This window comes from Boleophthalmus pectinirostris, unplaced genomic scaffold, assembly GCF_026225935.1.
Source record: "Boleophthalmus pectinirostris isolate CB_2022bp ecotype Guang Dong unplaced genomic scaffold, ASM2622593v1 HiC_scaffold_6, whole genome shotgun sequence".
Classification (NCBI taxonomy): Eukaryota; Metazoa; Chordata; class Actinopteri; order Gobiiformes; family Gobiidae; genus Boleophthalmus; species Boleophthalmus pectinirostris.
Genome location: NW_026571447.1, coordinates 15,652,158 through 15,679,733, shown reverse-complemented (window position 1 = coordinate 15,679,733; position 27,576 = coordinate 15,652,158). Strand labels below are relative to the sequence as shown.

Sequence of the window (27,576 nt, the reverse complement as noted above, 5' to 3'; positions counted from 1 at the left end):
GTACCTTTTATATAAAGTTTCTTATGCTAAATGAAAACAATGTTGTGGAAACACTTTTTGAATAATAATGCCCACACACTTTTTGCTATTGTTTTATTTTAAAATTAATATAATTATAAAGAATCTGTAATCTGTTGTGCTCAAAACAAGAAAGCAAATATTGACTGAATGTAGTTTGACAGTCTGATTTTAGACTATTAAAAATGCTAACATCCCAAAGGTGAATGGCTAGCATATGGAGCTGCATTAGACAGCAGAGCACGCTGTGTTTGTATATGGGGCCTGTTGTGTTTACAATTAAAGCATAAATGTGCAACAGCTGCTCCGCCATAACCTCCATCACAAACGTAATCCTCAGTCCATCTGCTGTCTATGTGTTTATTATACAAAACTACTAAACTTTGTAACTATAGAAACTTATAACTCACATGAAAATTTTTATTCTTGTAGGAGTATGGAGCTCCAAACTTTAAACAATGTCTGATCACAAACTGTCATGATAACAAATTTTCAAGTGCAATAAATTGCTGAAATTAATATAGACGATAAACAACAATAATGCAACCAATTTATGCCACTCACACAAAAACCCTAGCCAGGCTGCTCCACCTAGTGCCTCTGCTCAATTTCATTTCTCTCCAGCAACCAAGTCAGGAATCAAAATACAATAGACGGTTCGCAAAAACCCCAGAAGTGCAAGTTCGGGCACCAGCAAATCAGCGAAGAGCCATATATTCTGTGTTGTCAACGATTCCCGAGATCGAGGATTTAAAGCCGGAATAAAAAGAATGTTTGGTGAATTTTATCATGGGGAAAGACATTATTGCCCTTCTTCCTACGGGATTTGGGAAAAGCTTCATATACCAGTTAGCCCCGTCAGCGGCGTATTACATACGTGACTACCAAATAGCAGATTAAATGATAAAAAGTACCCGCTTGCCGTCGAGCGAACAAATTCTAACACTGCGAGGTCAGACGGATTCTACGAAGTGAAACTGGCTGATGATTCAGACTACAAAAACCCAAGAACAAGCATTAAACCACAAAAACTGTTTTAAATCTACAATATTGTAAATAAATCATGAGCTAAATAAATAAATCAATTAGCTGAATGAATGAAACACTTAGGTACTTATTTTTTATCTGTAATGAGTCTTAGAAGCAATTAGTTCACCTTTTTATGGCTTAAATCTTATCGTATAAAAAAAAAAAAAAAAAGGAAATCCAGTAGTGCAAAAAAAAGTACACATGATAAATACTGACCTCAAAAAATTATTGTTACCAGCACAATAAGTTGATATAGTAATTATTGTGATGTGTCTAACCTTTGCACAAAGTGTAAAATGGTTTGCCACCTTTAAACGTTGTGTTTTTATTGTCCCTCTAGTGAAATGTTGTCTTTCAATGCTTCAGACAAACCTAGTATCAATTCTAAATAGTATTTGACTAACTTAACTGCCCGTATATATGAGTAGTTTATTATGTCAGACTAATAATTTGACAATATTTTTGCACTTTGTTATTATAGTTATTATTTTATATTGTGATAAGTGAGCTACTGTGTCTAAGTACATTCTCTTGTGCATCAATAAAGTTTGTCTAAGTATAAGTTAATAATAATATGATATCACATTGAAAGGTCTAATACCACTATGCAAGCCACTTCCTTTACATTTCATTTCATTTATTTTATTTGATCAATGTATAACTCTTCACAGTCTACATACATTAGATTGAGCCATTTCTCCCCGGTCTACCTCTGTATCATTCCCCATAGAGAGCCTTAGTAAAACTGTGCTAAACATGGCCCTAGACTCCAAAGTGCACTGTAGCCTATTGATTACTTACACTTAAGGGACTTCTTCTCAGCATTCGATGAGCTTGTCGCAGTCAGAGGCTGCAAAGAGGCTGTTGCTTGGAGCCGAACATTGCGATGCCTTTTACACCGGGGCATCTGGAGTAGGAGTGATGAATTGGTGTAACAGCTCTACTCCTACACAGTCAGGGGCGCAGCGTTTATGCAGTGGGTTTGTGGAGGAAGATACAGGTGACATCCAGCCATTCGGCCTCTGTTACAGTGTCATGATCAGAGTCTTGCGTTGTCAGGGAGTACTTGGCATCCCTTTGCTGTTTGTACTGACGCTGTCACAGAGGAGAAAGGTAAGAATGAATGTAGAATATGTAGTTATTGTGTAAAGCTCACCATCCAAAATGAATTGAATATTAAAGGGCCCATATTACGCTATTTTCTGATCTATGTTATAATGTTGTTTCCTCATCAAAAACATACTCAGAGTTTTATTTTGTTTCATTCATGCATGTGTAACACAAATCCTGTGTATTTAGCCTGAGGTCTTCTGTCAAACAGAAAACACTGTGTTCCACCTTGTGATGTCATGTGATAATACAGGAACACCTTTACTAGAATAATCTGGATGATTTCAGACCTAGAATTGACAGTCTCTACTGAACTAAAGGTAAAATGTATCTGTTAACTTGAAAACAGCGTCATGGCATCACAGGATTTGTCTGTTAAACAAGTGAGAATGAAACAAAACAACTCCTGTTTGTGATAAGGAAACAACATTATAACATAGATCAAAAAATACTGTAGCCCATTACAGGCCCCACGGAAGAAGTAACTAAACTTCAATGAAAGAGCTGTGGTGTTGGTTAGTATTCCATGTAGGTTTTTATGGAAGGTTGAATTTTAATGTGCATAAACCATACCAAGCAGACTATCTTCACTAAATTAATAATTCAGAACATGCAGTAGCCTGAGGAAAGCATAAAAAATACACCAAATAAATATACTTCTGTTGCAACTGCCATATTATAAACATTATAATTTGAATATATAAATTCAATTGTGTCTTTTCTGATAGTTAGTGCTGCACTGCTACTATACAGCCCACCATACCATAGCATGTTACTTTCTTTTCTTTATTGAGTATCAAGTCCATTCTAGGGATGCACTAATACCAGTATTGGTATCAAATATCAGTGCCAATACTGAAAAGTTTAGCTGGATTGGGTATTGGTTCCATGATGTAATTTCAGCCAAGTCCTGGTTGAGCCTAATGTCTCATAATGTTTGAACTTTTATTCATGAAGTTGTTCTGTAATTATTTGAAGGATAAATAACAGTTGCATAACATCTCTTGCATAATTAATTAACTGTGTTTTAATAAAATAAGTGCAATTTTCTATCCCAAACTTATTTGTTTAAATCAAGTATCGACGGATACTTAAAGTAAAAGTATCCTTATCAGTCTCAGATCTGAAAAAGCTGGATCAGTACATCCCTAGTTTATTCCCTAGTTTTGAAATCGAGTTTGACATTTTAGTACCGTGACAACACTTTACATTGTATCTTGAGACACAAATAGCTCATGTCTTCCTGATACATTATAAAACATTATAAAACTGAGATCTGGTTAGTGTATGCCTCCATCCCTAAAAGTTCCCCCAGAAGTTGCTAATGACTAACAAACTCCCCTCTACGCACTTCTAATACAGAAAGCAGCCTTCCTCTCCCCTCTCTGTCTCATTGCCTCTCTCCTCTTGCATCTCGGCGCTCTGTTTTGGGCCTGTCATCGTGCTGAAGAGGATATGATTAGAACGGATGCTTCCTGTGGAGGGGAGTTTGGTGCACGCTGACAGACACGCCGCGTAATGTTGTTGGACGCAGGCAAGAAAAGCTCTTCTCTACCCACCACACACACACCAACCCTCGCGCGTCAGCCAAATCGGCCCCCATTTTATCCAAAACTCCTCGCTTCCAGTTCCTATCTTCACTCCACAATGGGTCCTCCAACTCCGGCTGTTACCAAGCTGTGACAAAACACGGTCTAATTATGTTTTTCAGTCTTTGTTCAGTTTTTTTTTTCTCATTCATATCCAGTTATCTTGAGCAGTTTAACGTCTCCCTAGCTCTTCGTTCTTACTACTTACTCTTTTTAAGTATCAAGTCTATTTCCACCGCTCATAAACCCTTCCAGCTCTCAATTCCCAGATAGAAACTTAATGCTAGGTTGATTGCATTTACGGCCAATTTCACTCAGAGCTGACGAAAATAGTCGGTTTATTTTAACAATGCAGAAGGCAGTTGTTTCGGATTAGTTTGGAATGACGATGAATTACAGATATTTGTTTCTTATCGTATAGGCAAATTGGCAAATCAACACCAAGGATAATGCAATTTACAGACATAATGAGTATAATGGAATTTGAGAAGGAAGATTAAAGAAAAATAAGACAGAAATTGATCTGTTTTTGTTATTTGCAGGAAAAAATAATTACCAACTGCTTTATTGAAGTGGATATGCATGTTATATTGGAGAGAAAAATTAAAAAGGCATTTTATTGGAAGAAAGGATTTAGTATTACAATATATAATAGCGACTAATGAACTGTAACATAACTTTGTATGGAGGTAAAGGGCTTAGTATTCATTTTGTGTTCCATAACATAGGGCTATGCACTTAATCGAATTGTAATTGAATCTAGATCTGATCATTTCAAATTATCGATGATAAGTATTTCAATTGAGAGGTCCACAGCCAATCGCCTGTCAGTAAGAGTATGGGGTTTGAGTTTTGAGTTTGAGTTTGAGTTTTGGGGGAATATATTTGATAACTATTTGCGTTAAAGGGCTCATACTGCACTGTTTTCTGATCTATTTTATAATACTGTTTCCTCATCAAAAACAGACCTGGAGTTGTGTTTTGTTTCATTCACTCATGTTTAGCACTCAAATCCTGCATATTTAGGCTGAGTTCTGCTCTCAAACAGAAAATATTCAATTACTACATTACTCAATTACTCAAATAATTACAATTGAAACAAAAAACCCAACTCCAGGTATGTTTTTTTGATGAGGTAACAGCATTCTAAGATGGCTAAAAGCTCATAGGAGTCGAAATTGAAAATCATGATCAATCAGTGCCAGGAAAAAAGAGTGCATTTTTTTATTTTTTTTTTTACCCAGCCTTTTAAAAGATGCTATCCAATCTCTCTATATAATGATGTAATATGATTTTGCATCATATTAAACCAAGCCATTTTTTTATACAATTAAAAACAACAGCGTTATTTAAAACATATGGCAACACTGATAACGACTGGCTAGATGTGCAAGTAACTGCCTTCTTTTTTGCAGTAAATGCAAGACAACCCAAAGGGACACAAGAAGTTGGAAAACCAGTTAGGGACAGAAATGTAATTCACCACACGAATTTACAACAACATCTACCTCCAGCTAAAGTAATCTGAGAAGGGGTGAAATTGGCCCTCGCATTACACGTCCCCTATGAAATATACAAGTGTCTTATTAACATGCACATGAGCTGAGTGAGGAGGCATCATTTCCATTCAGCACATGTTAACTCAAACATCCAAGTGTCCTCAGAGACTTCCACCATAAGGCTCATAGTTTGTTTGTACGGCAGAATCATTAAAGCTTAGGTATAACTGAGCAAGATTGGGTTTTAAAAGTGCATTAATTGGATAGACTGTTTTGGTAGTTATCCTCTGGGTTGGTTTGGGGTTTTGAATGGAGTTAATCTAATAGATTGAGGTTCAATATAATACTCAAATTATATTCAAACTAAGTCCTGGTTAAAGGACCCATTTAACGCTTTTTCCTGATCTATGTTTTAATATTGTTTCCTTGCCGCAAACATACCTGGAGTTGTGTTTTGTTTCATGCACACATGTTTAACACACAAATCCTGCATATTTAGACTGAGTTCTTCTCTCAAACAGAAAACACTCTGTTCCACCTTGTGATGTCATGTGGTAATACAGGAAGTGCTCAACTTTGTCTTTAAACTCCCTACATCTTCATTAGAATCATTTGGAAAATTTCAGTCCTGGAATTGCCAATCTCTGCTGAACTAACCGTAAAACGTATCTGTTAGTTTGAAAACTGCATGACATTACAAGGTGGAACAGAACATTTTGAGCTTTGAAGATATAAGTAGACTAATAATAAAAAGGTTACTCAAACGTGTGAATGAAACAAAACTCAACTCCAGGCATGTTTGTGATGAGGTAACAACATGCATTAACAGGGCTTAAAGCTCAGAAGAGTCAATTCTGCTTAATATATTTGTGGTTAAGGTGATAGGTAAATTGCACACACTCACATGGACATACATTTTGGGTTTCCACACATTTTGGAACATTACAGTGATTATGCTGGCCAGGAAACAGGATAACCGGTCTAGTCCAAAATGCATGCAAACCTGGGAATTACGATTGAGGTGCCGTAGTCTGAATCTCAAAGCTCCCAAAAACACATCTGGAGAAGCAGATATGTACTCAGTTATCCTCTGCAGTAACTGTTCAATATACATTAGGTGTAGAATAGGAAAGGCTCACTGCGAGGAGTAAGAATCAGCCAGAGAAATACTCGACATGTGTTTGGACGTGTACTCACTCATTTTAGATTAGCAGCCATGACAAACAGTTTCTCCACTGAGGATTTTGCTTTGCTGCATTTGTTTTGATCTGCTATGTTAAAGTCAAAACAGTATCTAGTGGAGCTTTGACGTGCTTGTGTGTACAGCGGAGAGCAAATAACATGCGAGTAACAGTTTGTAGCATGTTTGAAAATCAATTGATCAATGTAAATGAGATGCCACTTATATATTTCTGCCAAAATATATATATATATATGGTGTTTTTTTATTAGCAATTATAGCTGTAGTGTAGACCTCTCACAGTAACATTTTCAAGTACAAAAGCTGATAAACGACAGTACTGAAACAATTTTATGCTATGACACAATAACCAAAAAGCAGGGTTATCTAAAAAAAAAACTTGTCTAAATGTACAATATAGTTAAAAAATAGTAGCTGCAAAAAATAAATAGCAGAATGAAATGCTTAAGTAGTTACAATACATCTAGAATGAGTCATAGAACTTATTTCTTCAACCCTCTTCAGGTGAAATCTAATTGCTGTACAGTAAAAGAACAAAAACTACCCACTAGTACAAAAAAAAAAGAACAGATGATAAATGGTCATCCCATAAAATATTGTACCATCGTTCACATATTAAATGATAAGTCAATATAGTAATTATCTTAACAGGCCTACTGCAATATTTTAGTGACAATATTGAATTAAAACTGGAAACTGGTCCTAACCACTTTATTCCTATAGCACATTTTATAAACAAAACAGTTTCCACACATAAACATAAACCATTTTGTAAAACTTATCTAAAATGTCCAATATTGTTTGTGAATTTATTTGTGCAAGCATAAAAAAAATGTACAGTTACAGTGATAAATGGTATTAAGTGTGATATGTCATTCCGAAGTCATTTAAGAGGCTACTTGAAAGAGGAGAGCTACTGGTTGATCCCAAGCTACAGGCTGGAGACCACTGTGCCAGATATATTCAAAACCTACCAACATACTGTAACTGATTCACTCCTAAATCCCACACAACCTGCACTAAGAGATAAATGTTGGCATGAGCCTTGTTAGCAGTGCTCTTAACCGCAAATATTTCATAAAAATGGCTGAAATATTTACACACGGGAATGTATAGATGTGTTTTATGGCCCCCGCTCAGGCACTTAATGCGGGGCGGGGGAAATGTAAACACTCTCTTCTCTGAGCTGAGTTTAAGAGTCAAGTGTCCTCTCTTCTGTGGGGAGAGCTCCATCCTGCTCCAACAGCCCTGCCGCTGTTCACACCGCAGCTCTATGGAGAAATGCAGTGTTTGTTCAGGGGGGACACGGACAGGCCAGAGAGAGACCCCGACCCGTCCGCCTTCAAACAGCAGCAGAAAGAAATGTGGCCACGCCGAGAAAGCCAGGATTTATCACAAGACATCAGTGCTGCCACCCCACTAATGCTGCTGTGGATAAATGGATCACAAGTCTGCGGCCAGGGAGCTGTACGGAGGATACGAGATTTGGAGGAAGACAGAAATAGCATTTAGTGAGCCTGCCAAATGATTGAAAACAGTATGCGAATGTGCAGATTTTAAATGAGTGATTATGAATCCGTCGAGATGCTTTCTATTACAGTTGTACTCTGGGTAAATTAGAAAACAATTTGTCTTCAAGTGCGAATGTAATAATTTCTGCTGTGGAAGAAAATGTCATTTAAAGGTTCTATATTACACAAAATTTACTCTTGTGAGTGCTCAGCCATGTTGAATGTGGTTACCTCCTCAAAAACATATCGGGAGTTTGTTTTGTTTCATTGTTTCATTCACACGTGTTGGAGTAACCTTTTATTAGTCTGTCTTGCAGTGGCAGTTGCACGCTTCACGTTTCTCAACCTTTTTTGATAGACGGTGTAAGATGAAGTCTCCTGCTGTTCCCTCTCTTTCTGTTTCTCTCTGCCTCTCCCTCTCTCTCTCTCTCTCTCTCTCTCTAGCTTGTGTTAACGAATCCCCTCCCGGCTTCCTCTTAAAACTACCCACTTACGATTCCGCCTGAATACACTGTCACTTCTCCGACTCCTGTTTGTTGTGCAGTTATCAGACGTGGAGAAAGATGGTGCCTTCACTCCTCCGTGTATCGCCTCTGAACATCAGCTGTATGGGACGTTTACACTGCAGACCAGCCCCTCCCCCTTCCCCTCCTTCCATCCCTTTCTTCATCCCTTTCTCTGTCCCTCCATCCCCTCTTCCTGTCCTGCTCTCTCCTCCTCCTCCATGGCATCACCTGTTTTTAAAACTTCAGGCCTATCACTCTCCTTAGCCCCGTCTCTCTGCTCTTTGTGCCTGTATTGATTTTGCGGTGGCAGTTGCACGCTCCACGCTTCTCAACCTTTTTTGATAGAGGGTGTAAGATGAAGTCTCGGGCTGCCAAATGAAATCAAAGTCTTTTCTCTCTCTTTCTCTTTCTTTGTCTCTCCATTTCTCTCTTACTCTCCCTCTCTCATATTTTCCATGCTATGCTTTTCCCTTGCTCTCTTCCTTTTTCCCTCTCTCTCTCTCCATGCCATGCTTTTACCTTTCTCTCTTTTTCGCTCTCTCTCACCATGCTACCTTACGCTCTTTAATGACTATTTATTGCTTTTTTATTAATCTTTTAACTGTTTTAGTGTGTGATGGAATATGTGAATTTGAGCTACATGGAACCTCAATTTCCTTTTCTGGTGATCAATAAAGTATCTATCTATCCTTTTCTCTGTCTCTCTCACACGCTCTCTCTTTCTCTCTCTCCATGCTGATGCTTTTCTCTTTCATTGCTTCACCGCAACAGGCACAAACCCCATTGACTTTGAACAGGCGTGTGTGAAATGAGCTGGCTTTGGTGTGATTGTCAGAGCGCCGCGGCCCCCCACCACTGATCTCCATCCTCTATCTCACCTACCTCACCGCTCTCTCCCCCACCCTCCCCCCTCTCGCCCCACCGCACGCCCGCTTTGTCAAAGGAACAGCCAGAAATTTGCATGATCTGGTGGCTTAGAGCACAAGTGTGATGCGTTTTGTTGCGTGGATTTGTGTGTTAAACTTTAAAAACAGAACTGAATACATAATATAGAAGTTTCGCTAACTGGAGAGAAGAAAAAGTAAAAAGCTTTTTAGTTATTAAAAACATAAAACTTTGAATTCGCAAGATCTAAAAAAGACTGTACACTTGTAAGATGCTTGAGTGAACGTAAACATTCAGTCATTATGTATGTTGCATTTTCTTTTAAGAGACATATATACAATCCATTTAACTATAAATGTGTTACTAACAAACTAACTGACCCAGATTCAATGTGACTTTGTTCAACTTTTCTAAATCAGTTCCCCATGTATCCTGCTGCTTCCCAGTTTGTCTTGTTTATCTCAAAAGTAGGCTGTTGTTGGAGAATAAATTGTAGTAGCCTCAAGAGAAGAGACACGATGCTGGAGTTCTAACACAAGAAAAATGTATTTACCATCAGTACAGACCCAGCACCCAGAGACATCAAGCCTCAAGACAGTGTGATAGTGTTGTCCATTCCACTCAGTACAGTGCAGTGTGGCTATGCTTCAGTTGTAGGGAGTATTATACCTCTGATGATGCAGGCTAAACTGGCAGTGTGCCTTCAGTACAGCACAGACTTAGACTTTATTGATCCACAAGGGGAATTATTTAGACACAGTTGTTCACACATCACAATAAATATAATAACATCAGGACATTTTTAAGAGCTATTTCTCTGTTAGAGTTATTTTTCTAACGTAGGCAAGCCAAAAATAAATAAACAGTGCTGAATCGATATTGAAGTATATGACATCTTTACCTATATCTTGATATTTGGTAAAAATCCATGTAGACACAGAACTTGATTTCTCTTATCAGCCCAAATGGACAACAATGATTATACTCTACGAACTGCTGCACATATACAACATACTCCAACAATGCCAGGAGAGGCATTCAACTGCATGGAGCAAGAGATGACCAGGCAAATATTAGACATGTGTTTACCTTTTAAATCAAGGGGAACTCATTTTTCATCGGGCTTGTGTGTAAAGCATGTTAGAAGCTTTTATTTGCAATTACTGGACACCCCTGAATAGCTCTTACTCTTCATTTGCAGCTATTCTTTCTAATCTGCTTGTAGAGAGGGACAAGAATCAGGGAAATCAACCAAAAATCAGACAAAGAGCATACTCAGAATACTGTAGGCATGGAAACATACAATAGTGACTGGCAATACTAGCACAGATAGACAACATTCAAAATTGAAAAAGCGTCCTTTGTTTTCCGTTCAAACTGAAATGTATTATGCAGTCTTATGAAAAACTAAAAGAATCTGTGTGTGTCGGTAAATAATTCACTCGGCGAATACTTTTCCATTGAATCAAAAGTGTTGCTATGACTACACATCTATCCATCTATCTACCTGTCCTTTGTGATAATGTGGGTCATTCTTGTATTGGCAGCGCACTAAGACTGAGCGGCCCGGGATTATTTTATTTTCTCTTCAGCCCTGCGCCTAAGGGATCCCAAGGCGCTGCTGGGAAACCGGTTCAGTATATGACACAATTACAGCTGGTGCTATACTAACACAGCACACCTCCCTGTAGAGATGGCACTGATTTTTTTTCTCTTCTCCTCCCCTCCTCCTAAGAAAAAGCACTACCTAGATCTGGGTTGTGTTTGAATGTGGAGCTGGTGGGACACAATTTGCGCGTTCAAGCCCCCGTAGCATGCAGAGAAAGTGGCCGCTCCACAGAACACGCCGTGGTGAATACTGATGCAGGGGAATCACATGACACACTGTGAGCTGTGGAGGATGGTTTATGCTGCAGGGATGGCCACGTAAATGAGCTTAGACAAGACCGACGGAGCTTTGTAATATTTCACTTTTATGATATTCTGACATGTATGTAAAGCAGATGTAGTTTTTGTTGCAAGCTATCTCCTTTTCTACTATTTTCATGCTTTTTTTTTTTTTTAGAAATATGTTGCAAAAGAATTCAAGACATTAAACTTTGAGGCATAAAAAAAGGAAATTTTGAAAAGCTTGGCAATGGGATAAGCCAAGTATAATTGGAAGTTTGTTGTATTTTCAGGTACTAATGCTAAAAAAATCACATTCACAGCACTGAAATGAACCTTTCCTGAATAGCTTTAGAATGATATTACGCTGTATCAGAACAAGTACATAGACTAGAGACATGGACCACTATAGAATCTACCTGAAGGATTGAGGGATTTCAAAACACTGTATGGTAATATAAAAAAAGTGCTATTATTTAAAGTTGAAAATAACTAATTGTGCGTTTTTTTTTGTTTTTTTTTGTTTTTTTTAAATCATTGTGGTATTGGAATCAAGTATTCTATTCTTTAGTATCAAAATCGAGTTTGAAATTTTAGTATCATGAAAACAGTAGTACCATGTGTGCCTTTATGTTATCTAAGGTGTCGTTTTATGGATACTTTGGTTATTCAACTGGTTCATATTATTCAATGCCACTGGACTGACTTGTTGAGAGCCACCTGGTCAATCTAACTTTGGATTGAATTAAGTAGTTTAAATCTAAATAAACGTGCCCTTTGTATTCTTACTGTTTAGTTTTGATATTTTTAGGCCAGCAGACAATGATAGAAAGATAAGAGAAGTACATATTTGATGCCAAAAAGTCTTTAACAAACTCCTGACTGTTGTGATTGTGGCAGCAGGAGAATGGTATCAGCAGATCTTTTAAAGGCTTGGATTTGTGTTTATTGCACATCAGATGCTTCAGTGCTGTCTCTAACTCTGCCCTCAAACCACAATATGTGCTGTTTTTAAAAATTCTACTTCTACAAGTCATTTCAGCTGTGTATTTGTCAGACTAATGTTCACTTTCTCCATACAAAAAACATGGATGGGCCAATATTATGCTAATGTCTGATTTATGTTATAATGTTGTTTCCTCATCAAAAACATACCTGGAGTTGTGTTTTGTTTCATTCACACAAACCCTGCATATTTAGGCTGCGTTCTTCTCTCAAACAGAAAACACTGTGTTCCACCTTGTGATGTCATGTGGTAACACTGTGTTTTTAAACTCTGTACACCTTCAAAAGAATCATTTCAGAATTGCCAATTACAAAAGGTTAAATTGAAAAAGACCGCTTCATGACATCACAAGGTGTAGCCGAGCATTTTGACCTTTGGAGAAATGCAGCACAATACAACCCAGGTATGTTTCTGATGAGGAACAGCATTATAGCATGACTCAAAGGTGTACTGTGTAACTTCTAAGGTGGAGGGTTTGATGTTTTTTTTTTGTTTTTGTTTTGTTTTTTTTCTTTGCATGTAATGCTCCACATTTCATGCCTTGCATTTATTAAATAACAGGTGTTTTATTGCTCAAAAATACCTTGAAAACATTTTATTAATCTAACTTGTCTTAACATTAACTTAACTCTCCATTGTGGTAGCCAAATTTATTTCTTTACTTTACATCATCAAGGAGACAAGCATGTAGCAGACCGGAGCCCAGAAAAGCTACACAGTGCACCTTTAAAGCTCACAAGAGTCAATTCTGTGTAATATAGGACCTTTAATTGCCTCCCCTAATTTAAACCCTACAATTATAATGCATTATTAATACTGTAGTTGTTGCTGTACAACGTCCAACTGTTACTCAAAGCAATATATAACTTGAGCATTGTTAATATCACAAAACAATGGCGTTGTATCTTGAGTGTAGCTGGGTAGGGCCCTGTGCCAAACTATTACATCACAATGTCACTGGGAAAAGTTGCTTGGGGACATATTCTGCCACCATAATAAATGTTGGCATAATAATCATGAACTTAATTATATTGTTTTCCAAAGTCAATACCTCATAATTGCTCAGATGCCCTGATGAAATTCTGAGGATTGTGCAGATTGCTTACTGACCTTTGAATACAAGAACTCTCGACAAAAAATATTACAATTACGACAAAAACAGATTTGACTTTATATCTATTTCTTTATTATGATATGAATTTTTACATAAACATTTTTCCATGATTTGTACATTATTGAGATGTGGGCAGATTGATTGCTAATAGGGCTGCATAATATAACACAATCAAATTGAAATGGAGTTGCTGCACTTCAAATGGCAAAGTCTGCAATTATTTAGATAATAAATTGTCCTCTGTAAAGGAAAAATTATTCTGTCTTTGAACAGAAAATACATGGGATTCTTGTATTGTATTACTGTCAGTTGATATTTCTTTCAAATGTGAATGCTCCTGGTGTTGTTTAAAATGTGCACTCTGAGCAGAATTCAACTTTTTAAACATACATTAAGTATCTAATTGCAACCACAACCTATGTATTGATTTATTTCCAGAATCATGCCATAACATTCATTTGATTAAAGATAAGCAACTTGTGTCCTATGTCTCTAGCTGATTTTATTTTTTCAAACCAACCATCATTTAACCAAACAAACAAAACAAACAGTAGCAATGTAGTGATGAGCTGTAAAAAATAAAATCACAGTCGCAATTAGATTTATTTCCAGAAACATGCTACAACATTCAATTGATAAAAAATAAGCAACTCATGTCCTATGTCTCTTCTCTTATCAGGGGGATGGACTGCAGCTGGAGTATGAGATGAACCTGACCAATGGGAAGTCTTTCTGGACCAAGCACTTCTCAGCGGATGAGTTTGGTGAGTGGAAATAAAAAGGAAACAAAGAGAGAGAGGGAGATTTGAGATGGAACGTCTGACGGCACGAGCCAGCACCACTTAGCACGGCTAATAAAGCACAGTGACTGAACAAATGACAATAATGAAACCAAGTCTGAAGCAGATAATGATGATAGATGAACTCTCATGGAGGCGTGAGGGGGATGGAGGCCACAGCCAAGGTGCTTTACAAATGAAATGAATTATTCCTACAACTTCACCGACACTTTTACTGTACCAGTGTTTTTATTAACTAAGGCTGCAAGATTCAAAAGGGGATAGTAACACATGTATTTTGAAACAACAGAGAGAGAGAGATGACAGGTACATAAATACGCTACTGGAAAAACTGTGAAAGTAAGTTAAGGTGGGTGATAATGAACAAAGATATTTTTTCAGTATTATTTTTATCTTGGTGACAAAAATCAGATCATACGTTTGGAAAGTGAACCTTAAAAATGCAGTAATATCACATTATGCTGTTTGGAAGATAACGCAGAAGTTTCTTTTAATAATTAATAGTGCTTTATTCAATAGCTTTTGTTTACATTATAGATAATACTTGATATTCTCATTTTGCATTTTTATTACATGGATCAATAGCCAACCTCTCAGTCAGTTCAGAAGGTAACGAGCTAAATTCAATCAGTTGAACTATGTACTTAATAGACAATGGACTTTACCTACATGACTGAGGGATTACTATACTCCTAAAATGTCCATTTGGCTTTCTCTTCTTCAGATTACATTTTTGTTTTCATCTAACAGAATGGTTTGTTTGTTTACTTTGACATGTTTCGACTACTGTCTGTAGCCATCATCGACATTTAGTCATCATCACAAGCATTTATTATGGGACAGAGGATAATAAACACCATAAAAGAGGCAATAGAAATCCAGAAATGTGTGTAATAATACTCTGAACCAAGACGAGGGGGCGTTCTTGTTTGTCACTCTCCTGATGATGACTACAGAAGGCAATCGAAATATGTCAAGGTAAATAAACAAACTGGTCTGTTAGATGAAAAAACAAAAAGTAACGTGAAGACATTTACTACATGATAAATTAATAATAAGCTTAAAATGTTTGACTCTATTTCTGTTCTATTCTTCTTTTTCTTACTTCAGATCTATGACTTTTCTCTCTGTATTGCACTTGCCATCTCATCCTTTTTAATAAAAACATGAAAGCGTATTATAACAATGCTGTGAGGAGTCCAGCCAGAGTTTCCTATGTCACAGACCAAGCCCTAAATGATATTGTTGTGGTGACTTAAGACCATTATAACAATAAAACCTGTTTAAAGATTTATGAAACCCTGTCTTTAGTGCATTGCAAAGATATATTAGATTATAACAGACCATTTTGCAGGCTGACTTTTTTTTCCCTTTTGCCTCAGGGATCTTGGAGACAGACATTACCTTCTTGGTCATTTTCTCCATGGTGTTCTTGCTCTCCTGCTACTTTGCCTGTGAGTATATCTGTTAAAAGCATGCATTAAGTGTCTAATGTAGCTCCTCTTTTTAACATGTTCCTCTGATGGACGAAAAGTAGATTTTTATGTCTCCCAAAAGTAGTAAGAGATCGAACATGCACCTACTTTCTCCCAAGGCTGGGGTTTGGTTTCATGTTAAGGTTTAAACGGCTGAATGGATGAAGGAGGAGCAGCTGCAAGGTTACTGAAGCGAATTTGTCTGTCATGTGAAGGCCAGAGCTCTGAGCAGCAAGAAATTTACACCTAGATTGTGTGACTAGTTTACAGAAAAATATCTCTGACTTATATTAAACTGGCAATATTAGTCTTATTTGAATATGTGCATTTATTTGCCAAGTTACATTTAACTTTAAAAGGTACTCTATTGCACAATATTGACTCTTGTGAGCTTTAAGCCATATTATAACGTTACCTCCTCAAAAACATACCCAGAGTTGTGTTTTGTTTCAGTCTATCTACATCTTCAAAGCTCAAAATGCTCCACCTTGTGATGTCATGTAGTAGTTTTCAAATTAACAGCTACCTTTTAACTTTAGTTCAGTAGAGACTGGCAATTCTGGGGCTGAAATTATCCAAATTATTCTAGTGAAGGTGTACGGAGTTTAAAAACACAGTGGAGCACTTCCTGTATTATAACATGACATCACAAAGTGGAACAGAGTGTTTTCCGTTTGAGAGACGAACTCATGGTATGCGTGTTAAAAAAGTGTGAATGAAACAAAACACAACTACAGGTATATTTTTGATGAAGAAACAATATTATAACATAGATCAGAAAATAGCATAATATGGGCCCTTTAAACCAACTTCATAACTGAAATTTGAATTGTAATCATAATTTAAACCAACAAACAAAACAAAAAAATTATAATAACTATAATTCAAGCTTTCAAAGAAGAGAGGGCAGACGCTGTTATGAATAATATTTTTGCTTGTGTATCTCTTAAATTAATTTACAATCTTCCGCAGAGAAGTGTTACTGGAAAATTACTATTCTACAAGTAAAGCTGCAAAATTGGGAATAGTTTGTAGATTTTGAAGCTGTCTGGAGACTCAGAAAGGTGCTGTAGCATAGTGCGGCTCTCCAAGGTTGTATACATTACTACCTGCATACTAACAGAATCTTGTCAATATACAAGACTTGCCAATGTCTCTCACAAATTCAATACATGTTATTTTACGATATTATACATAGATTTTTTATTAATTTTGAAAAATCTAAATGTTCTTTTTTTCCCATCAGCAGACCATATTATAGCTATATAACGCTCTCTGTCCCTTTGTGCACAGAAATGCTTTTGAAAACTAGCCTGGTTGCTTTCCCATAAGGGCCTGGTATGGCTCCTGTTTAAATAGCAGCTTCACTGTAAAGAAAAACACAATGCCTAATGAGCTGCAGATGCCTCTTTGGACTTTGACTGTAAAGGAGATATTATAGGCTTAAAATAACACTCCAGAGTCTTACAGAAAAGGGTAGGACTTTCTTAAGGACAATGAATCTACCTTGTAGACCTGAATTTCAGCCAATTTAAGCCATATTGATTATATGCTCAAAAGTATGTGTAAGTGTAGGAAAACTGGCCAAAAGTTACTACTTTTATCAGCCAATATCCTGGCTGGACATATAAATCAATGTAAAAAGACTATACTCTACTCATAGGTCTTTCAGAAATGTTTGAACTTTTAGTAATACAAAGTTGTTCTTTTGTTATTTGAGTGATAAATAATAGCTATAACACAATAAAATAAGATGTTTTATCATGTTTTAAATTAGTTTAAAGGAAATAAATAGTGTTTTCAGTCTCCCTGTGGTATTGGCTGATATCAGGTATCAGCATATACTTAAAGCTGTAATATCGGAATTGGATTGGAACAAAAAAAGCTAAATCGGTGGTCCCTAGTAAAAAAAAGAAAACCCTGAAAGTTAATGGTCTGTAATGTTAAAGCTATTTATTATTAGAGTGGCAGACCTTGCCCTGCTGTATTCTCACATATCACCACTAGATCATATCTAAGTTGCTGCTGTCTGATAGCATACAGAGCTTACAGATGGTAGCTTTAAACAAAAATAAACAAAATAGCCACGAAAATAGACTAAAGGACATAGTTAACTGTTGAGGTCTAGATTCCTTTCTCAATAGTCCTGTTTTCTCACAGTGCTTGTAAATTAAATAAAAAGAAACAGATGAAGTATAAAGTAGGAAGGTAACAATAATCAAAATATCATAATATCATATTGTAAATAGTCTCACAATAATATTGTGAGCCACAAGTCTCTTTGATTAAATTCATTGTTGTGGTGCACCAATAGTTAAAAAAAATAAAATAAAAAGATAAAAAAAAACAAAAAAAACAAACAAACTGCATAGACCATAATGCTTTGCTCTCTGTTACAACCCGAAGGGCATCCTCATTTTAATGTTGTCTTTTTGTTTGTTTTTCTTTTTGGTTGGTTTAAAGAAATTATTTAAAACCCTCATGTGCCCAAAAAATAATAAAAAGTAATAAAAGGTGGACCTGATGAGCCGGCCAAACAGAACAAAAAGGTGCTACACTGGGCCAACCCCATACAGGGCCGTAGAAGCCAGTGCCAACACCAATAACTAAGACAAAAAAAAAAAAAAAAAAAGCCAACAAACCTCAACCCAAAGAAAAGGCGAAAACAGGACAGTCAGTCCCACCAGGTCAAACAAAAGGCTAACAGCTAACAAAAAGCTACATAGTGGCCCCCTTCACCTGGCTGACAGGGGCGAGGCTGCCTTCATGGCGCATGTGCACGGAGTTTGGAGAGTAATATCGTATCATACAAAGTCTCACAATAATATCATGAGCCACAAGTCTCTTTGCTGAAATTCATTGTTGTGGTGCAGCAATAGTAAAAAAAAAAAGAAAGAAGAAACTACATATACCATAATGCTTTGCTCTGTTTAAGTGCGGACTACATGAAAGAATAACTGTTAAGCACTTTTAAATGTGACTTTTTTAGATGATGACAGAACCAAAGTCTTGTGAAGGCATTTCAAAAAGAAAAAGTAACATATTCATTATTTTGTTAGCATTCCAAAGCATATTGTACTGAGAGATTTGGATATTGTTACATCTCTAGTAAAAAGTAGGGACTGGACAAGATCTTGTGTAACAAGATCTCGTGAGACAAAACTGCCACAAGACTGCACAAATGAGAGAAACAAACTTGTGGGATTTTTTTTCCAGTGTTTATATTTTGATGGGACAAAAAAGGGTTAAGTGCTGGCAACTTACATTTTTTTAGAAGTTGTAGTTCGAGAAAATATTTTTTTATATATAATATAATGAAAAATATGGAAAAAAAAATTAAAGAGTCAAAATAAAAATGGTGAAAAAAAATGGTGACGCCAAAATTCACTCAAATCATCGTTCTCGTTGACCCAGTCTCTGTGTTTCATCTCCTCTTGTGGAAATTGTCTTCTCTCAGCCCTAGTATAAAGATAGCTTTGTTCTGCCATATATTTTTTGATGTGCTGTACTGAACTTCAGCCGTTAAATTCAAAGCTATAATTATACCCAATCATCACAGTTACAGTAAATCTCGAAATGCCATACCTGTGTTTGATTAAGACGCTAATGTAATCCTATTAATTACTGCTTTGAAAAACTGATGAAAAATTTCAACAGCTCACATAACAATTTCCTGAACTAATATGTGCATCTTGTATACGTTGATTAACAGCTTTGGACATTTGATAGTGACATGTTTAGAACAATGTGAGTCACTATGAGGGAGTGGTGGCGGGCACTGTGGCTCTTAAACAGCCAGCTGTGTTAGTGTGGGAGCATTTATTACCCTTTCCTCCATCCATAAATCCCCCCTAGCGCCTCCGCCTCTTCCCACTATGTTCTGGCCATAAAAACACTCTGCTTAAAGGCACGTTAAAAAAAAATTCTCCACAGACACATCGGAGTGGAGGATGCATTAGATGGATGCATATTAATCGCTTCTTCCCTTGTATTTACCCGTTTGCCGGTTGGCCTTGTTCTCCTGCACCTCGTTCCCCTCGCTCTCCTCCACCATCTGCTCCCATATCTCTGTTCTTTTCATCTCAATCCCCAGCAGCACACAGCACAGCACCTCCATCACCTCCATATCCTCATTCTGGTTTCCTCTTTTCTTCTCCCCGCAGACAATCTGAAGGGGAGACAGCTTCTTCACACCACCTACAAAATGTTTATGACAGCGGCAGGTGTGGAAGGTAAGTGCATCTATCCGCTGTGCACACAAGCTTTACCGTATGCATATTCAATTACTGGGCCTGTAATGAAGGCTAACTTAGACTAGGAAACTTTCATGTGGCAAATTACTTTTCCAATTTGCTCTCAATAGTTTTACAAGTTTGGAAAGTAGAGCTGCACAATATATTGCAAAATTATTGATATTCCAATATTGGTTACTGCAATATCAATAATGCAAGACTAGAAATATTGCAGTTAAAGCTAGGGTTCTTCATTTTTATAGACAATAAATAAATAAATAAATAAAGTCCAAATTATAGTACTTTTTTTTCAAATCTTTTTGTTTTATGGCACAGTTAAATTAAGGGCCTGTCCACATGACAACGTTTTTTAGTCGAAATGGGGAAGTTTGTATTTGTTTTGGCCTTTCGTCCACATGGAACCGGCGTTTTGGGTGGACGAAAACAGTGTTTTTTGAGAACGGGTTCCAGAGTGGAGAAATCTGAGAACGCCGGCGTTGCGTTGTTGTGTGGACAAGAAAACAGCAGCTTTTGGAAAACAATGACGTCACGACCCCGTCATCGCCAGGGTCCTCCAATGCAGTGAAGGCTGTAGTCCTCGAACTAGCTTCTATGGACCACAAGACTTTTGCCAAAATGGGACAGGTGTAGCCACGGAGCTGCTCCTGTCACCCAGCAACCGTGACACGCTGTTAGCGTTAATGCTAACAACACACACCACAGAATACGCACACGGATCAATAACAAAGATTACACACGGGTAATTAAACCATTGGACTTTGAGACCAAGTTATTCTAATAATTCTCATCCAAATCTTATGGCTAAAAACTAAAACTTATGTTTAACTTTTGCAAAACAAAACGGCTATATTTCTGGGATACACCTTAAATATGCTAAATTACCTTAAAGTTTAAACAAAACGGTGATGAGATATGCATTATTAAATATTATTATCATTGTTAACAGCACCATATACAGGTGTGGCATATGTATACATCATTTTCACTCACTGCTCTGTTGTCTTCTGGACGTGAAGATTTTTTTAAATTAATTAAAGGTAAATTTTGGTAAAACATCAAATATACTGTAGTGCGTCATAATCAGTACCATAACTTATGTCGTGATTTCCAATTTTATCCCCTCTCAATAGGCTTACACTGCGTGAAAATAAATGTTATAGAAAGTAACAGACCCCCTGATAGCCCTTCACTGTGGCTGCTCGCGCCGACGTAGGATCTCATACCTTAATCCCCTCTTCGGGCCTGCAGATATCATCGCCTTATTAGCCTCTCAATAGAAACCATCGGCAACACCAGAGCCACGCAGCAGTGTTCACCGGAGCATGCTGTTACTGACAAACAGCCCTTTTCTCATTCGATCTACGCAGTTTTCCTCCCCCCTCCCTTCTTTCCAACCCTTATCTAGCTCTGACTCCCATCGCCAGGCTGTCTCCTTTCTTAAATGTCTCTTCAATCGAGTCCCAAGACTTCTTTCACATGCTAACAAGCTCAAACTTTATCTGCCTATAAGCTAAAAATATGCACAGCTGCCCAGTATATGCCAGAAGTAAGTTCCTAAAGCAGACATGGCTTCATAAAAAGTGTATCTCAGTCCTGAATTGCCAGAATAGAAATTGGAAAACACAGCCACCTCACATGTCTAATCTGGCTACCTGTTGCCATTATCGATTTAAAGTACTAATTAATTACGTTCAAAGCACAAAGGTCTTAGCCAAGCAATTAAAGAGATTTCCTTTTACCCCCTCTTACCGTTAAATGTTTTTCTATACACAAGATCAAGTGATTTCACATTTATAGAACAGGATTTTTCAGGTAAACTACAACATGCTAATATATTGTTACGAGTTGTAGTAGTAGTAAAAATAACATGTAAAAAAAACATTCTAGTGCATTGTGCAATGACTATGAGCAATGACATGTTATACAAAATCTTTGTCATTTCATACTAGCATTGGACCCATACTTTCTTACCTTAGGCTTTCTAGCAAGACAAGCAATTGTCTTTACATCATGTTATAGATGCTCTCTGTAACTTGGTGAAGGGCCCATCACCTGCTTGTCTCCATGCAAATGTCAATGCTTTACCTGGAATGCAAAGCTTTAAAGAGCCCATATTACGCTATTTTCTGACCTATGTTATAATGCTGTCTCCTCATCAAAAACATGCCAGGAGTTTTGTTTTGTTTCATTCATTCATGTTTAACACAAAAAAACTGCACATTAGGCTGTATTCTCTCAAAGAAAAATCTGTCCTTCCACCTTGTGATGTCATACGGTAATACAGGAAGTGCTCCACTGTGTTCCATACGCCTTTGCTAGAATAATTTGGATAATTTCAGCTTTAGAATTGTCACTCTCTTCTAAACAAAAGCTAAAAGGTAGCTGTTAACCTGAAAACTACCGTTTCATGACAAGGCATAACAGAGCATTTTGAGCTTTGGAAATATAGGCTACGTTTATATGGTTACAGGCTGAACAGAAGACGCAAAAGTGGCGTCGCATGTTTTTAATCCGCGTGTGTTTTTGGAAGGAAATCTGCGTGCATACGGTGAGGCAAAAATGTGTGGAATTCCATTGGGTATGCATGCCAGGTTTTTGTGTACTGTATGTATGTAAACATGTACGTGACGTGAGCAGATTGAGAGTTTTGCGCCTTGGGCAGTGTACACGGAAACTCTATGGCGGAGTGTATTCAACTTTTCCACTCTGAAGGGTGGTTTCAGATTTTTGCATTTTTAAGTCCCAAAAACGCCATCACTGTCTAAACGAAAGGCACTTCCGATAAAATATTTTGTCGTTTTTACCCCCAAGCGTTCTCATGTAAACAGGCCCATAGACAGACTAATAATAAAGGGTTACTCAAACATGTGTAAATGAAACAAAACACAACTCCAGGTATGTTTTGAGGGGATAACAGCAATATAACATGGCTTAAAGCTCATATGAGTCAATTTTGTGTAATATAGGAAATTTAAACATATTTGTATCCATGGAGACAAGGGGGTTGCATTACCGAGTTAAGTTACAGATCTCTGAAGAGGCAATCCCACTCTTAGTAAGAACGAAAGTCATCACTGTGTTTTGAGTTGTAATAATCAAGACAGCTAACTTATACTGTTATATAAGTGCTATACTGTGGAACATTTAAGCAAATCCATAACATCTCCATGGAAACAAGCAGACGGCAAACCCCCCACCGAAAAAGTTACATAGCGCATGTTTATGTTGCAGGTTACTTTAAAAGAAAACATAGATGATTTCCTGATGAATGTTGTAAAAGAAAGACATTCAGATGCTAGATATAGCGTCTTAGCATTCCATTTTGTTCTAATAGTAAACAACAGCCTTGAATAGAAAATGGTGAGACTGCGTGACTCATTGCTGATGTAAAGGCTAAGTAGAAGTGCAAAACACAGCTAGTTAGCATTCACACTTTAACCTTCATCAAGTAAACAACACAATAGCAGACTTTATAGATATTACCTGAGCAGAATTTATTTGCATGAAAATAATATAAATATGTATATTTTATCATAGTAACTGTAAATCATTATATGGCTAAGCAGTAGTCCTACATTGTGCACTTCTCAGTCTAAAAGGAATTGGATTTTTCTTTCTGTTCATGAATTCATTAGTGGTCTATTTTTGTTACTCCTTACTTTTGTTTTCTCAGAGACTCTCATTATATAACAATGCACATGGAATGTTATAGGGTTATGCAAAATCATTAACGCTAATCATGCCTAATTTAGAGTATCTGAAATTCTAGTTGTTGTAGTAGTAGTTGTAATAGCCTAGGTGTGTTAGTCGCGTATAGTTGTGGTAATAATTTGAGTAGTTTTTGGTTCAGTTTTCCAGTTTCTTGCAACTATACCACAATTCCACTAGAACTGTAACCGAAAGTGTCTAGGCTGAAGTTTTTATTTCACTACATAAAGTGGGAGCAAACACCTAAATGTGGTTGTTGAGGAGCCACAACCACATTTCAAACAGAGCTGCTAAACTGGGCAGTACCTGGAGGAGTAAAGAAAGTAGTGAGGGGGAGGAGGAGGAGGAGTGGGGTTTGGAGGTTTAAGGAACATTGTGATTGGTCTAACACATATTCACATTTCAAACTCTGCCCCTGCAGCCAGGCATGGTATTTGTAATCGGCAACACCTTTCTTTCATTCAAGCAGTACTGTGTGATGTCACATAGTACTTGAAATTGTTCCGGCCATTGGAGGCAGAACACACTACTAAAAATGCAAAAAGAGGCTAAGAATAGTAGTATTAAAACACAGTAGATATAGTTTGGTGTATATTTCCAAGTTTACTCTATAACTTCATTCTCATCTTAATTTAAATGTCAAAACTCAATGTATACTAGAGTAGAGTTTATTTTGCTTAATTCTGTTTTGTAATAACACAATCTCTCTATTGTATTGTCCCACCTCACCCTCCCACCTCCATACCTTTTGACTGTCACTCTCTCCCCCTCTCCCTCTTTCCTCCCCTTGGCTGTGCTACTGCTCTGCCAGTGCTCAGCCTGCTGTTCCATTGTGTCTACTGGGGCCTGTACGGGCGTGATGGAGTTGGCAAAGGCAGCCTCAAATTACTCGGTAAGTTTCTCCGCATATCACCGACCCACCGACCGCCTGACTGACACCGCTCCTGCAATAATCACTCAATGCCAAAACGCAGTGAATGAGCAGCTGAAGATGGATGGGGAAACGTAATAGCCATTTTGACAGCCCATGCATGAATTTGTGTGCGCAATGACCCCCATTTTTATCTTAGCCGTTATGATAGTGCAGATTCTGAAAACGGTGGGCTAATTACTTTTTTTTTTTTTGTCTTTTTGATTATCTTTGTCGGACTCCAGGGAAATTACTTTTCTCTGTCAGTTTCCTGCTCTTTCTCCTCATGCTGATCCTGCTGGGTAAAGGCTTCACTGTCACCAGGTAAGATGTCCATAAAACTCTATGTAGCACATCATGCATAGTAATGAAGGAGTGGAGTGTGGTGTTAAATGGATGCTAGACTGTAGTAGTTACAGCAGTAGTAGTAATAGGAGTAGTAACAAATTTTATATTCTTGAATAGTAGTAGTTACTAGGGATGCACTGATATGATACTAGTATTGGATATCGGCACAGATGTTGAAACTGTTGGTGGATTGGGTATTGGTTTCCAAGATATCAGTTTCTCTGATATCCCATTTTGGTCTATAAATTGGTGAAAAAAGATGACTGATGATTATTCACCAATGCTGGCCCAAAATGTCTCATAATATTAAACTTGTATTTTTACAAAGCTGTTCTAATTACTTTAAATGATAAGTAACAGTTACAAAACACATTTGAATATCATATCTCTCACATACAGTCATACATTGAAGCACTTTAAGATGGGTTTATACTATTTTAAAGCATTCCAGATCATTCTCAAACTCTCAGTGTGTGATTGAGTTTCATATGAGGAGAGTCTGAGCTCACGATGTGGGTGTGCATGCTGTGCAGAGCGATGGTTGGACACATTGACCTTCTCACACTCTACGAAGGACATGATAATTGCCAGCTTCAGACATCCCACATTAAGATATACATATGTCGTGGAGTGGTCAATTATCGGAGAGATTCAGCTTTGCGCTGTGATCTCGGGGCCAATATTTATCATGAGTAGATTTTCTTTTTACTACTAGGATATATTTTGTTATGGTAAGATTTGAGCTTTAGAGAGTTGAACAAATAACTAATGACTCAAGTGTTTTATTTATTAGTGATTTATTTATTGCAGCTCATGCTCATTAGCAGCACTGTACATATAGAATTGTTTTTTGAGGCGGAATCTGCCTTAGGGTGCCATTGTAGTTACAATGTTTTCTCAAGACAAGCCTACCAAATCAAAATGGATAGATTGCAATCTGACACCAAGTAAAGATTTTGTTTTCATAGATGATTTGTGAAAAGGACTCTCCAATATTGGCTTAATTATCATAGCTCATTCCGCCAAACCACTGCTCTTGAGATTAAGATCTTACTTTCCAATTAATTATAAAAACTTTCATTGGATTGATCCAATTGATTGGAGATGTGGGCAGACTAATATTGCAGTGTTATTCAAACTCCAAGTGTGTTTTTGACGAGGCAATAACGTTCTAACATGGTTTTAAGCTCACAGGAGACAATTTTGCATGCTATTGCACCCTTAAGAGCCTCCTTGATCTGTTGTCTTATTTTTGTAGAACACTGTATTTTTTGTAGTCAGTCATTACAATTTCATGCACGTAGCATTCAGATACAAGATTTTAAAAGAGATTTTAGTGTCAAATCTATTCAGATAATCCAGTAGGTGTCATGTGAAACAATTTGTGTAGGCCTACTTTTAGTGATACATTTATTTGGCACTACTGCTTTCTCAAAATGTACTTATGCATTGTAATCTTACTTTGACTGTAGTATAAAATATACCATACAATTATAAAAACTTTAAATAATAAACAAACAAAAAAATAACACATGACCCCAAAACAGGACAGCAGTCATTTGTCCTCATATTCTCTCTGATCTTCACGCTCCTATTTCGGTCCTTCTGCTTTGTCTGTCTCTCTACATCATGTCTGTAGGGCTGAAGGCTGCTGTCACATTGCGTCGGTGTGTTTACATTAGGGCTGTCACCGTCAGTCCCTCGCCGTCATCTCCGTAACACTATCTCACTGTATGACAATGTTAGCGTCACTCAAAATGTCACTGTGAGCACTGTCAGCGACGAGCCTTTACACCTGATCTGTGATAGGTAGAATCACACGGTTATTTAGACACCTACAGAGGCTTTGATACTGGTTTATTGGTGTAAAAATAATACACTGTGCAAGGTGCACTATGTAACTTTTTGGTTTAGAGTCCGTCATCTGCTTGTTTCTATGGATATGACTTTGCTCTGCCTGGAATGTTCCACAGTATGATATTAAACTGCTCTTCCTTACATTTATTTTTTATTTATTAAATTACAGCTCAAACGTGGTCTGGTTTGGTCTCCATGAAGATAGAAAGGTTTAATGCCATACTGTGAATAATTCCAGTAAAAGCAATAACATGTTCATGGAGAAAAGTATTTGAGGGACCCTTTACCAGAAATGTTACACAATGCACCTTTAAAATAAGTTAAAATAATATACATTTCAACAACCTCCTAAAATAATGATCTAATGACATTCTTTTTTGCAAATATGAGTTCCATCAGAGCTCTGTGAGGCCATCCACCTCTGGTACAAATTTCAACTAGTGTGTTTTTTTTAAACTACAAATGGCAAATAAACTAACCCAGTTTAACCTAATTTTGTGTCACATGTGCCATAGAAAATAAGGCTAAGTCATGTTTAAAATGATTCAAGTTACAAGGCCATGTTCAGAAAAAGTCATTGGCCTAAGTCATTTTTGTGGTTTTGTGTTACACAGTTGACTGACTTAAGTGTTAGTATATAATTTCTCATCTATATTTTTTGTTTAATATTTCTGTATGAAAACATTATCACATTCACTTTCAATTTGTACAGTTTTTTGTGCTTCCTGAAAAATGTGAAAAAATGACATAGGCCATTATTTTAGGAGGGTGTCTATATTGGGTGCCTGATATTAATATTGATTTGAATTAGATACATTTTATTTGTATGATTTTTATCATATTTGGATTTCAATGAGATGTGACTGCTTT

The 27,576-nt window shown here is 37.1% G+C and overlaps 1 protein-coding gene across 1 annotated transcript in view; it reads left to right on the top strand.

The window, feature by feature from the left end:
• Window positions 1–27,576, top strand: part of tmem145 (transmembrane protein 145) — a 72,057-nt gene that overhangs the window by 32,301 nt on the left and 12,180 nt on the right. Inside the window, 5 exon segments of the mRNA XM_055163830.1 lie at window positions 14,035–14,119; window positions 15,538–15,609; window positions 19,794–19,862; window positions 24,403–24,483; window positions 24,747–24,825. Of these exon segments, the coding sequence (XP_055019805.1) occupies window positions 14,035–14,119; window positions 15,538–15,609; window positions 19,794–19,862; window positions 24,403–24,483; window positions 24,747–24,825 (386 nt within the window).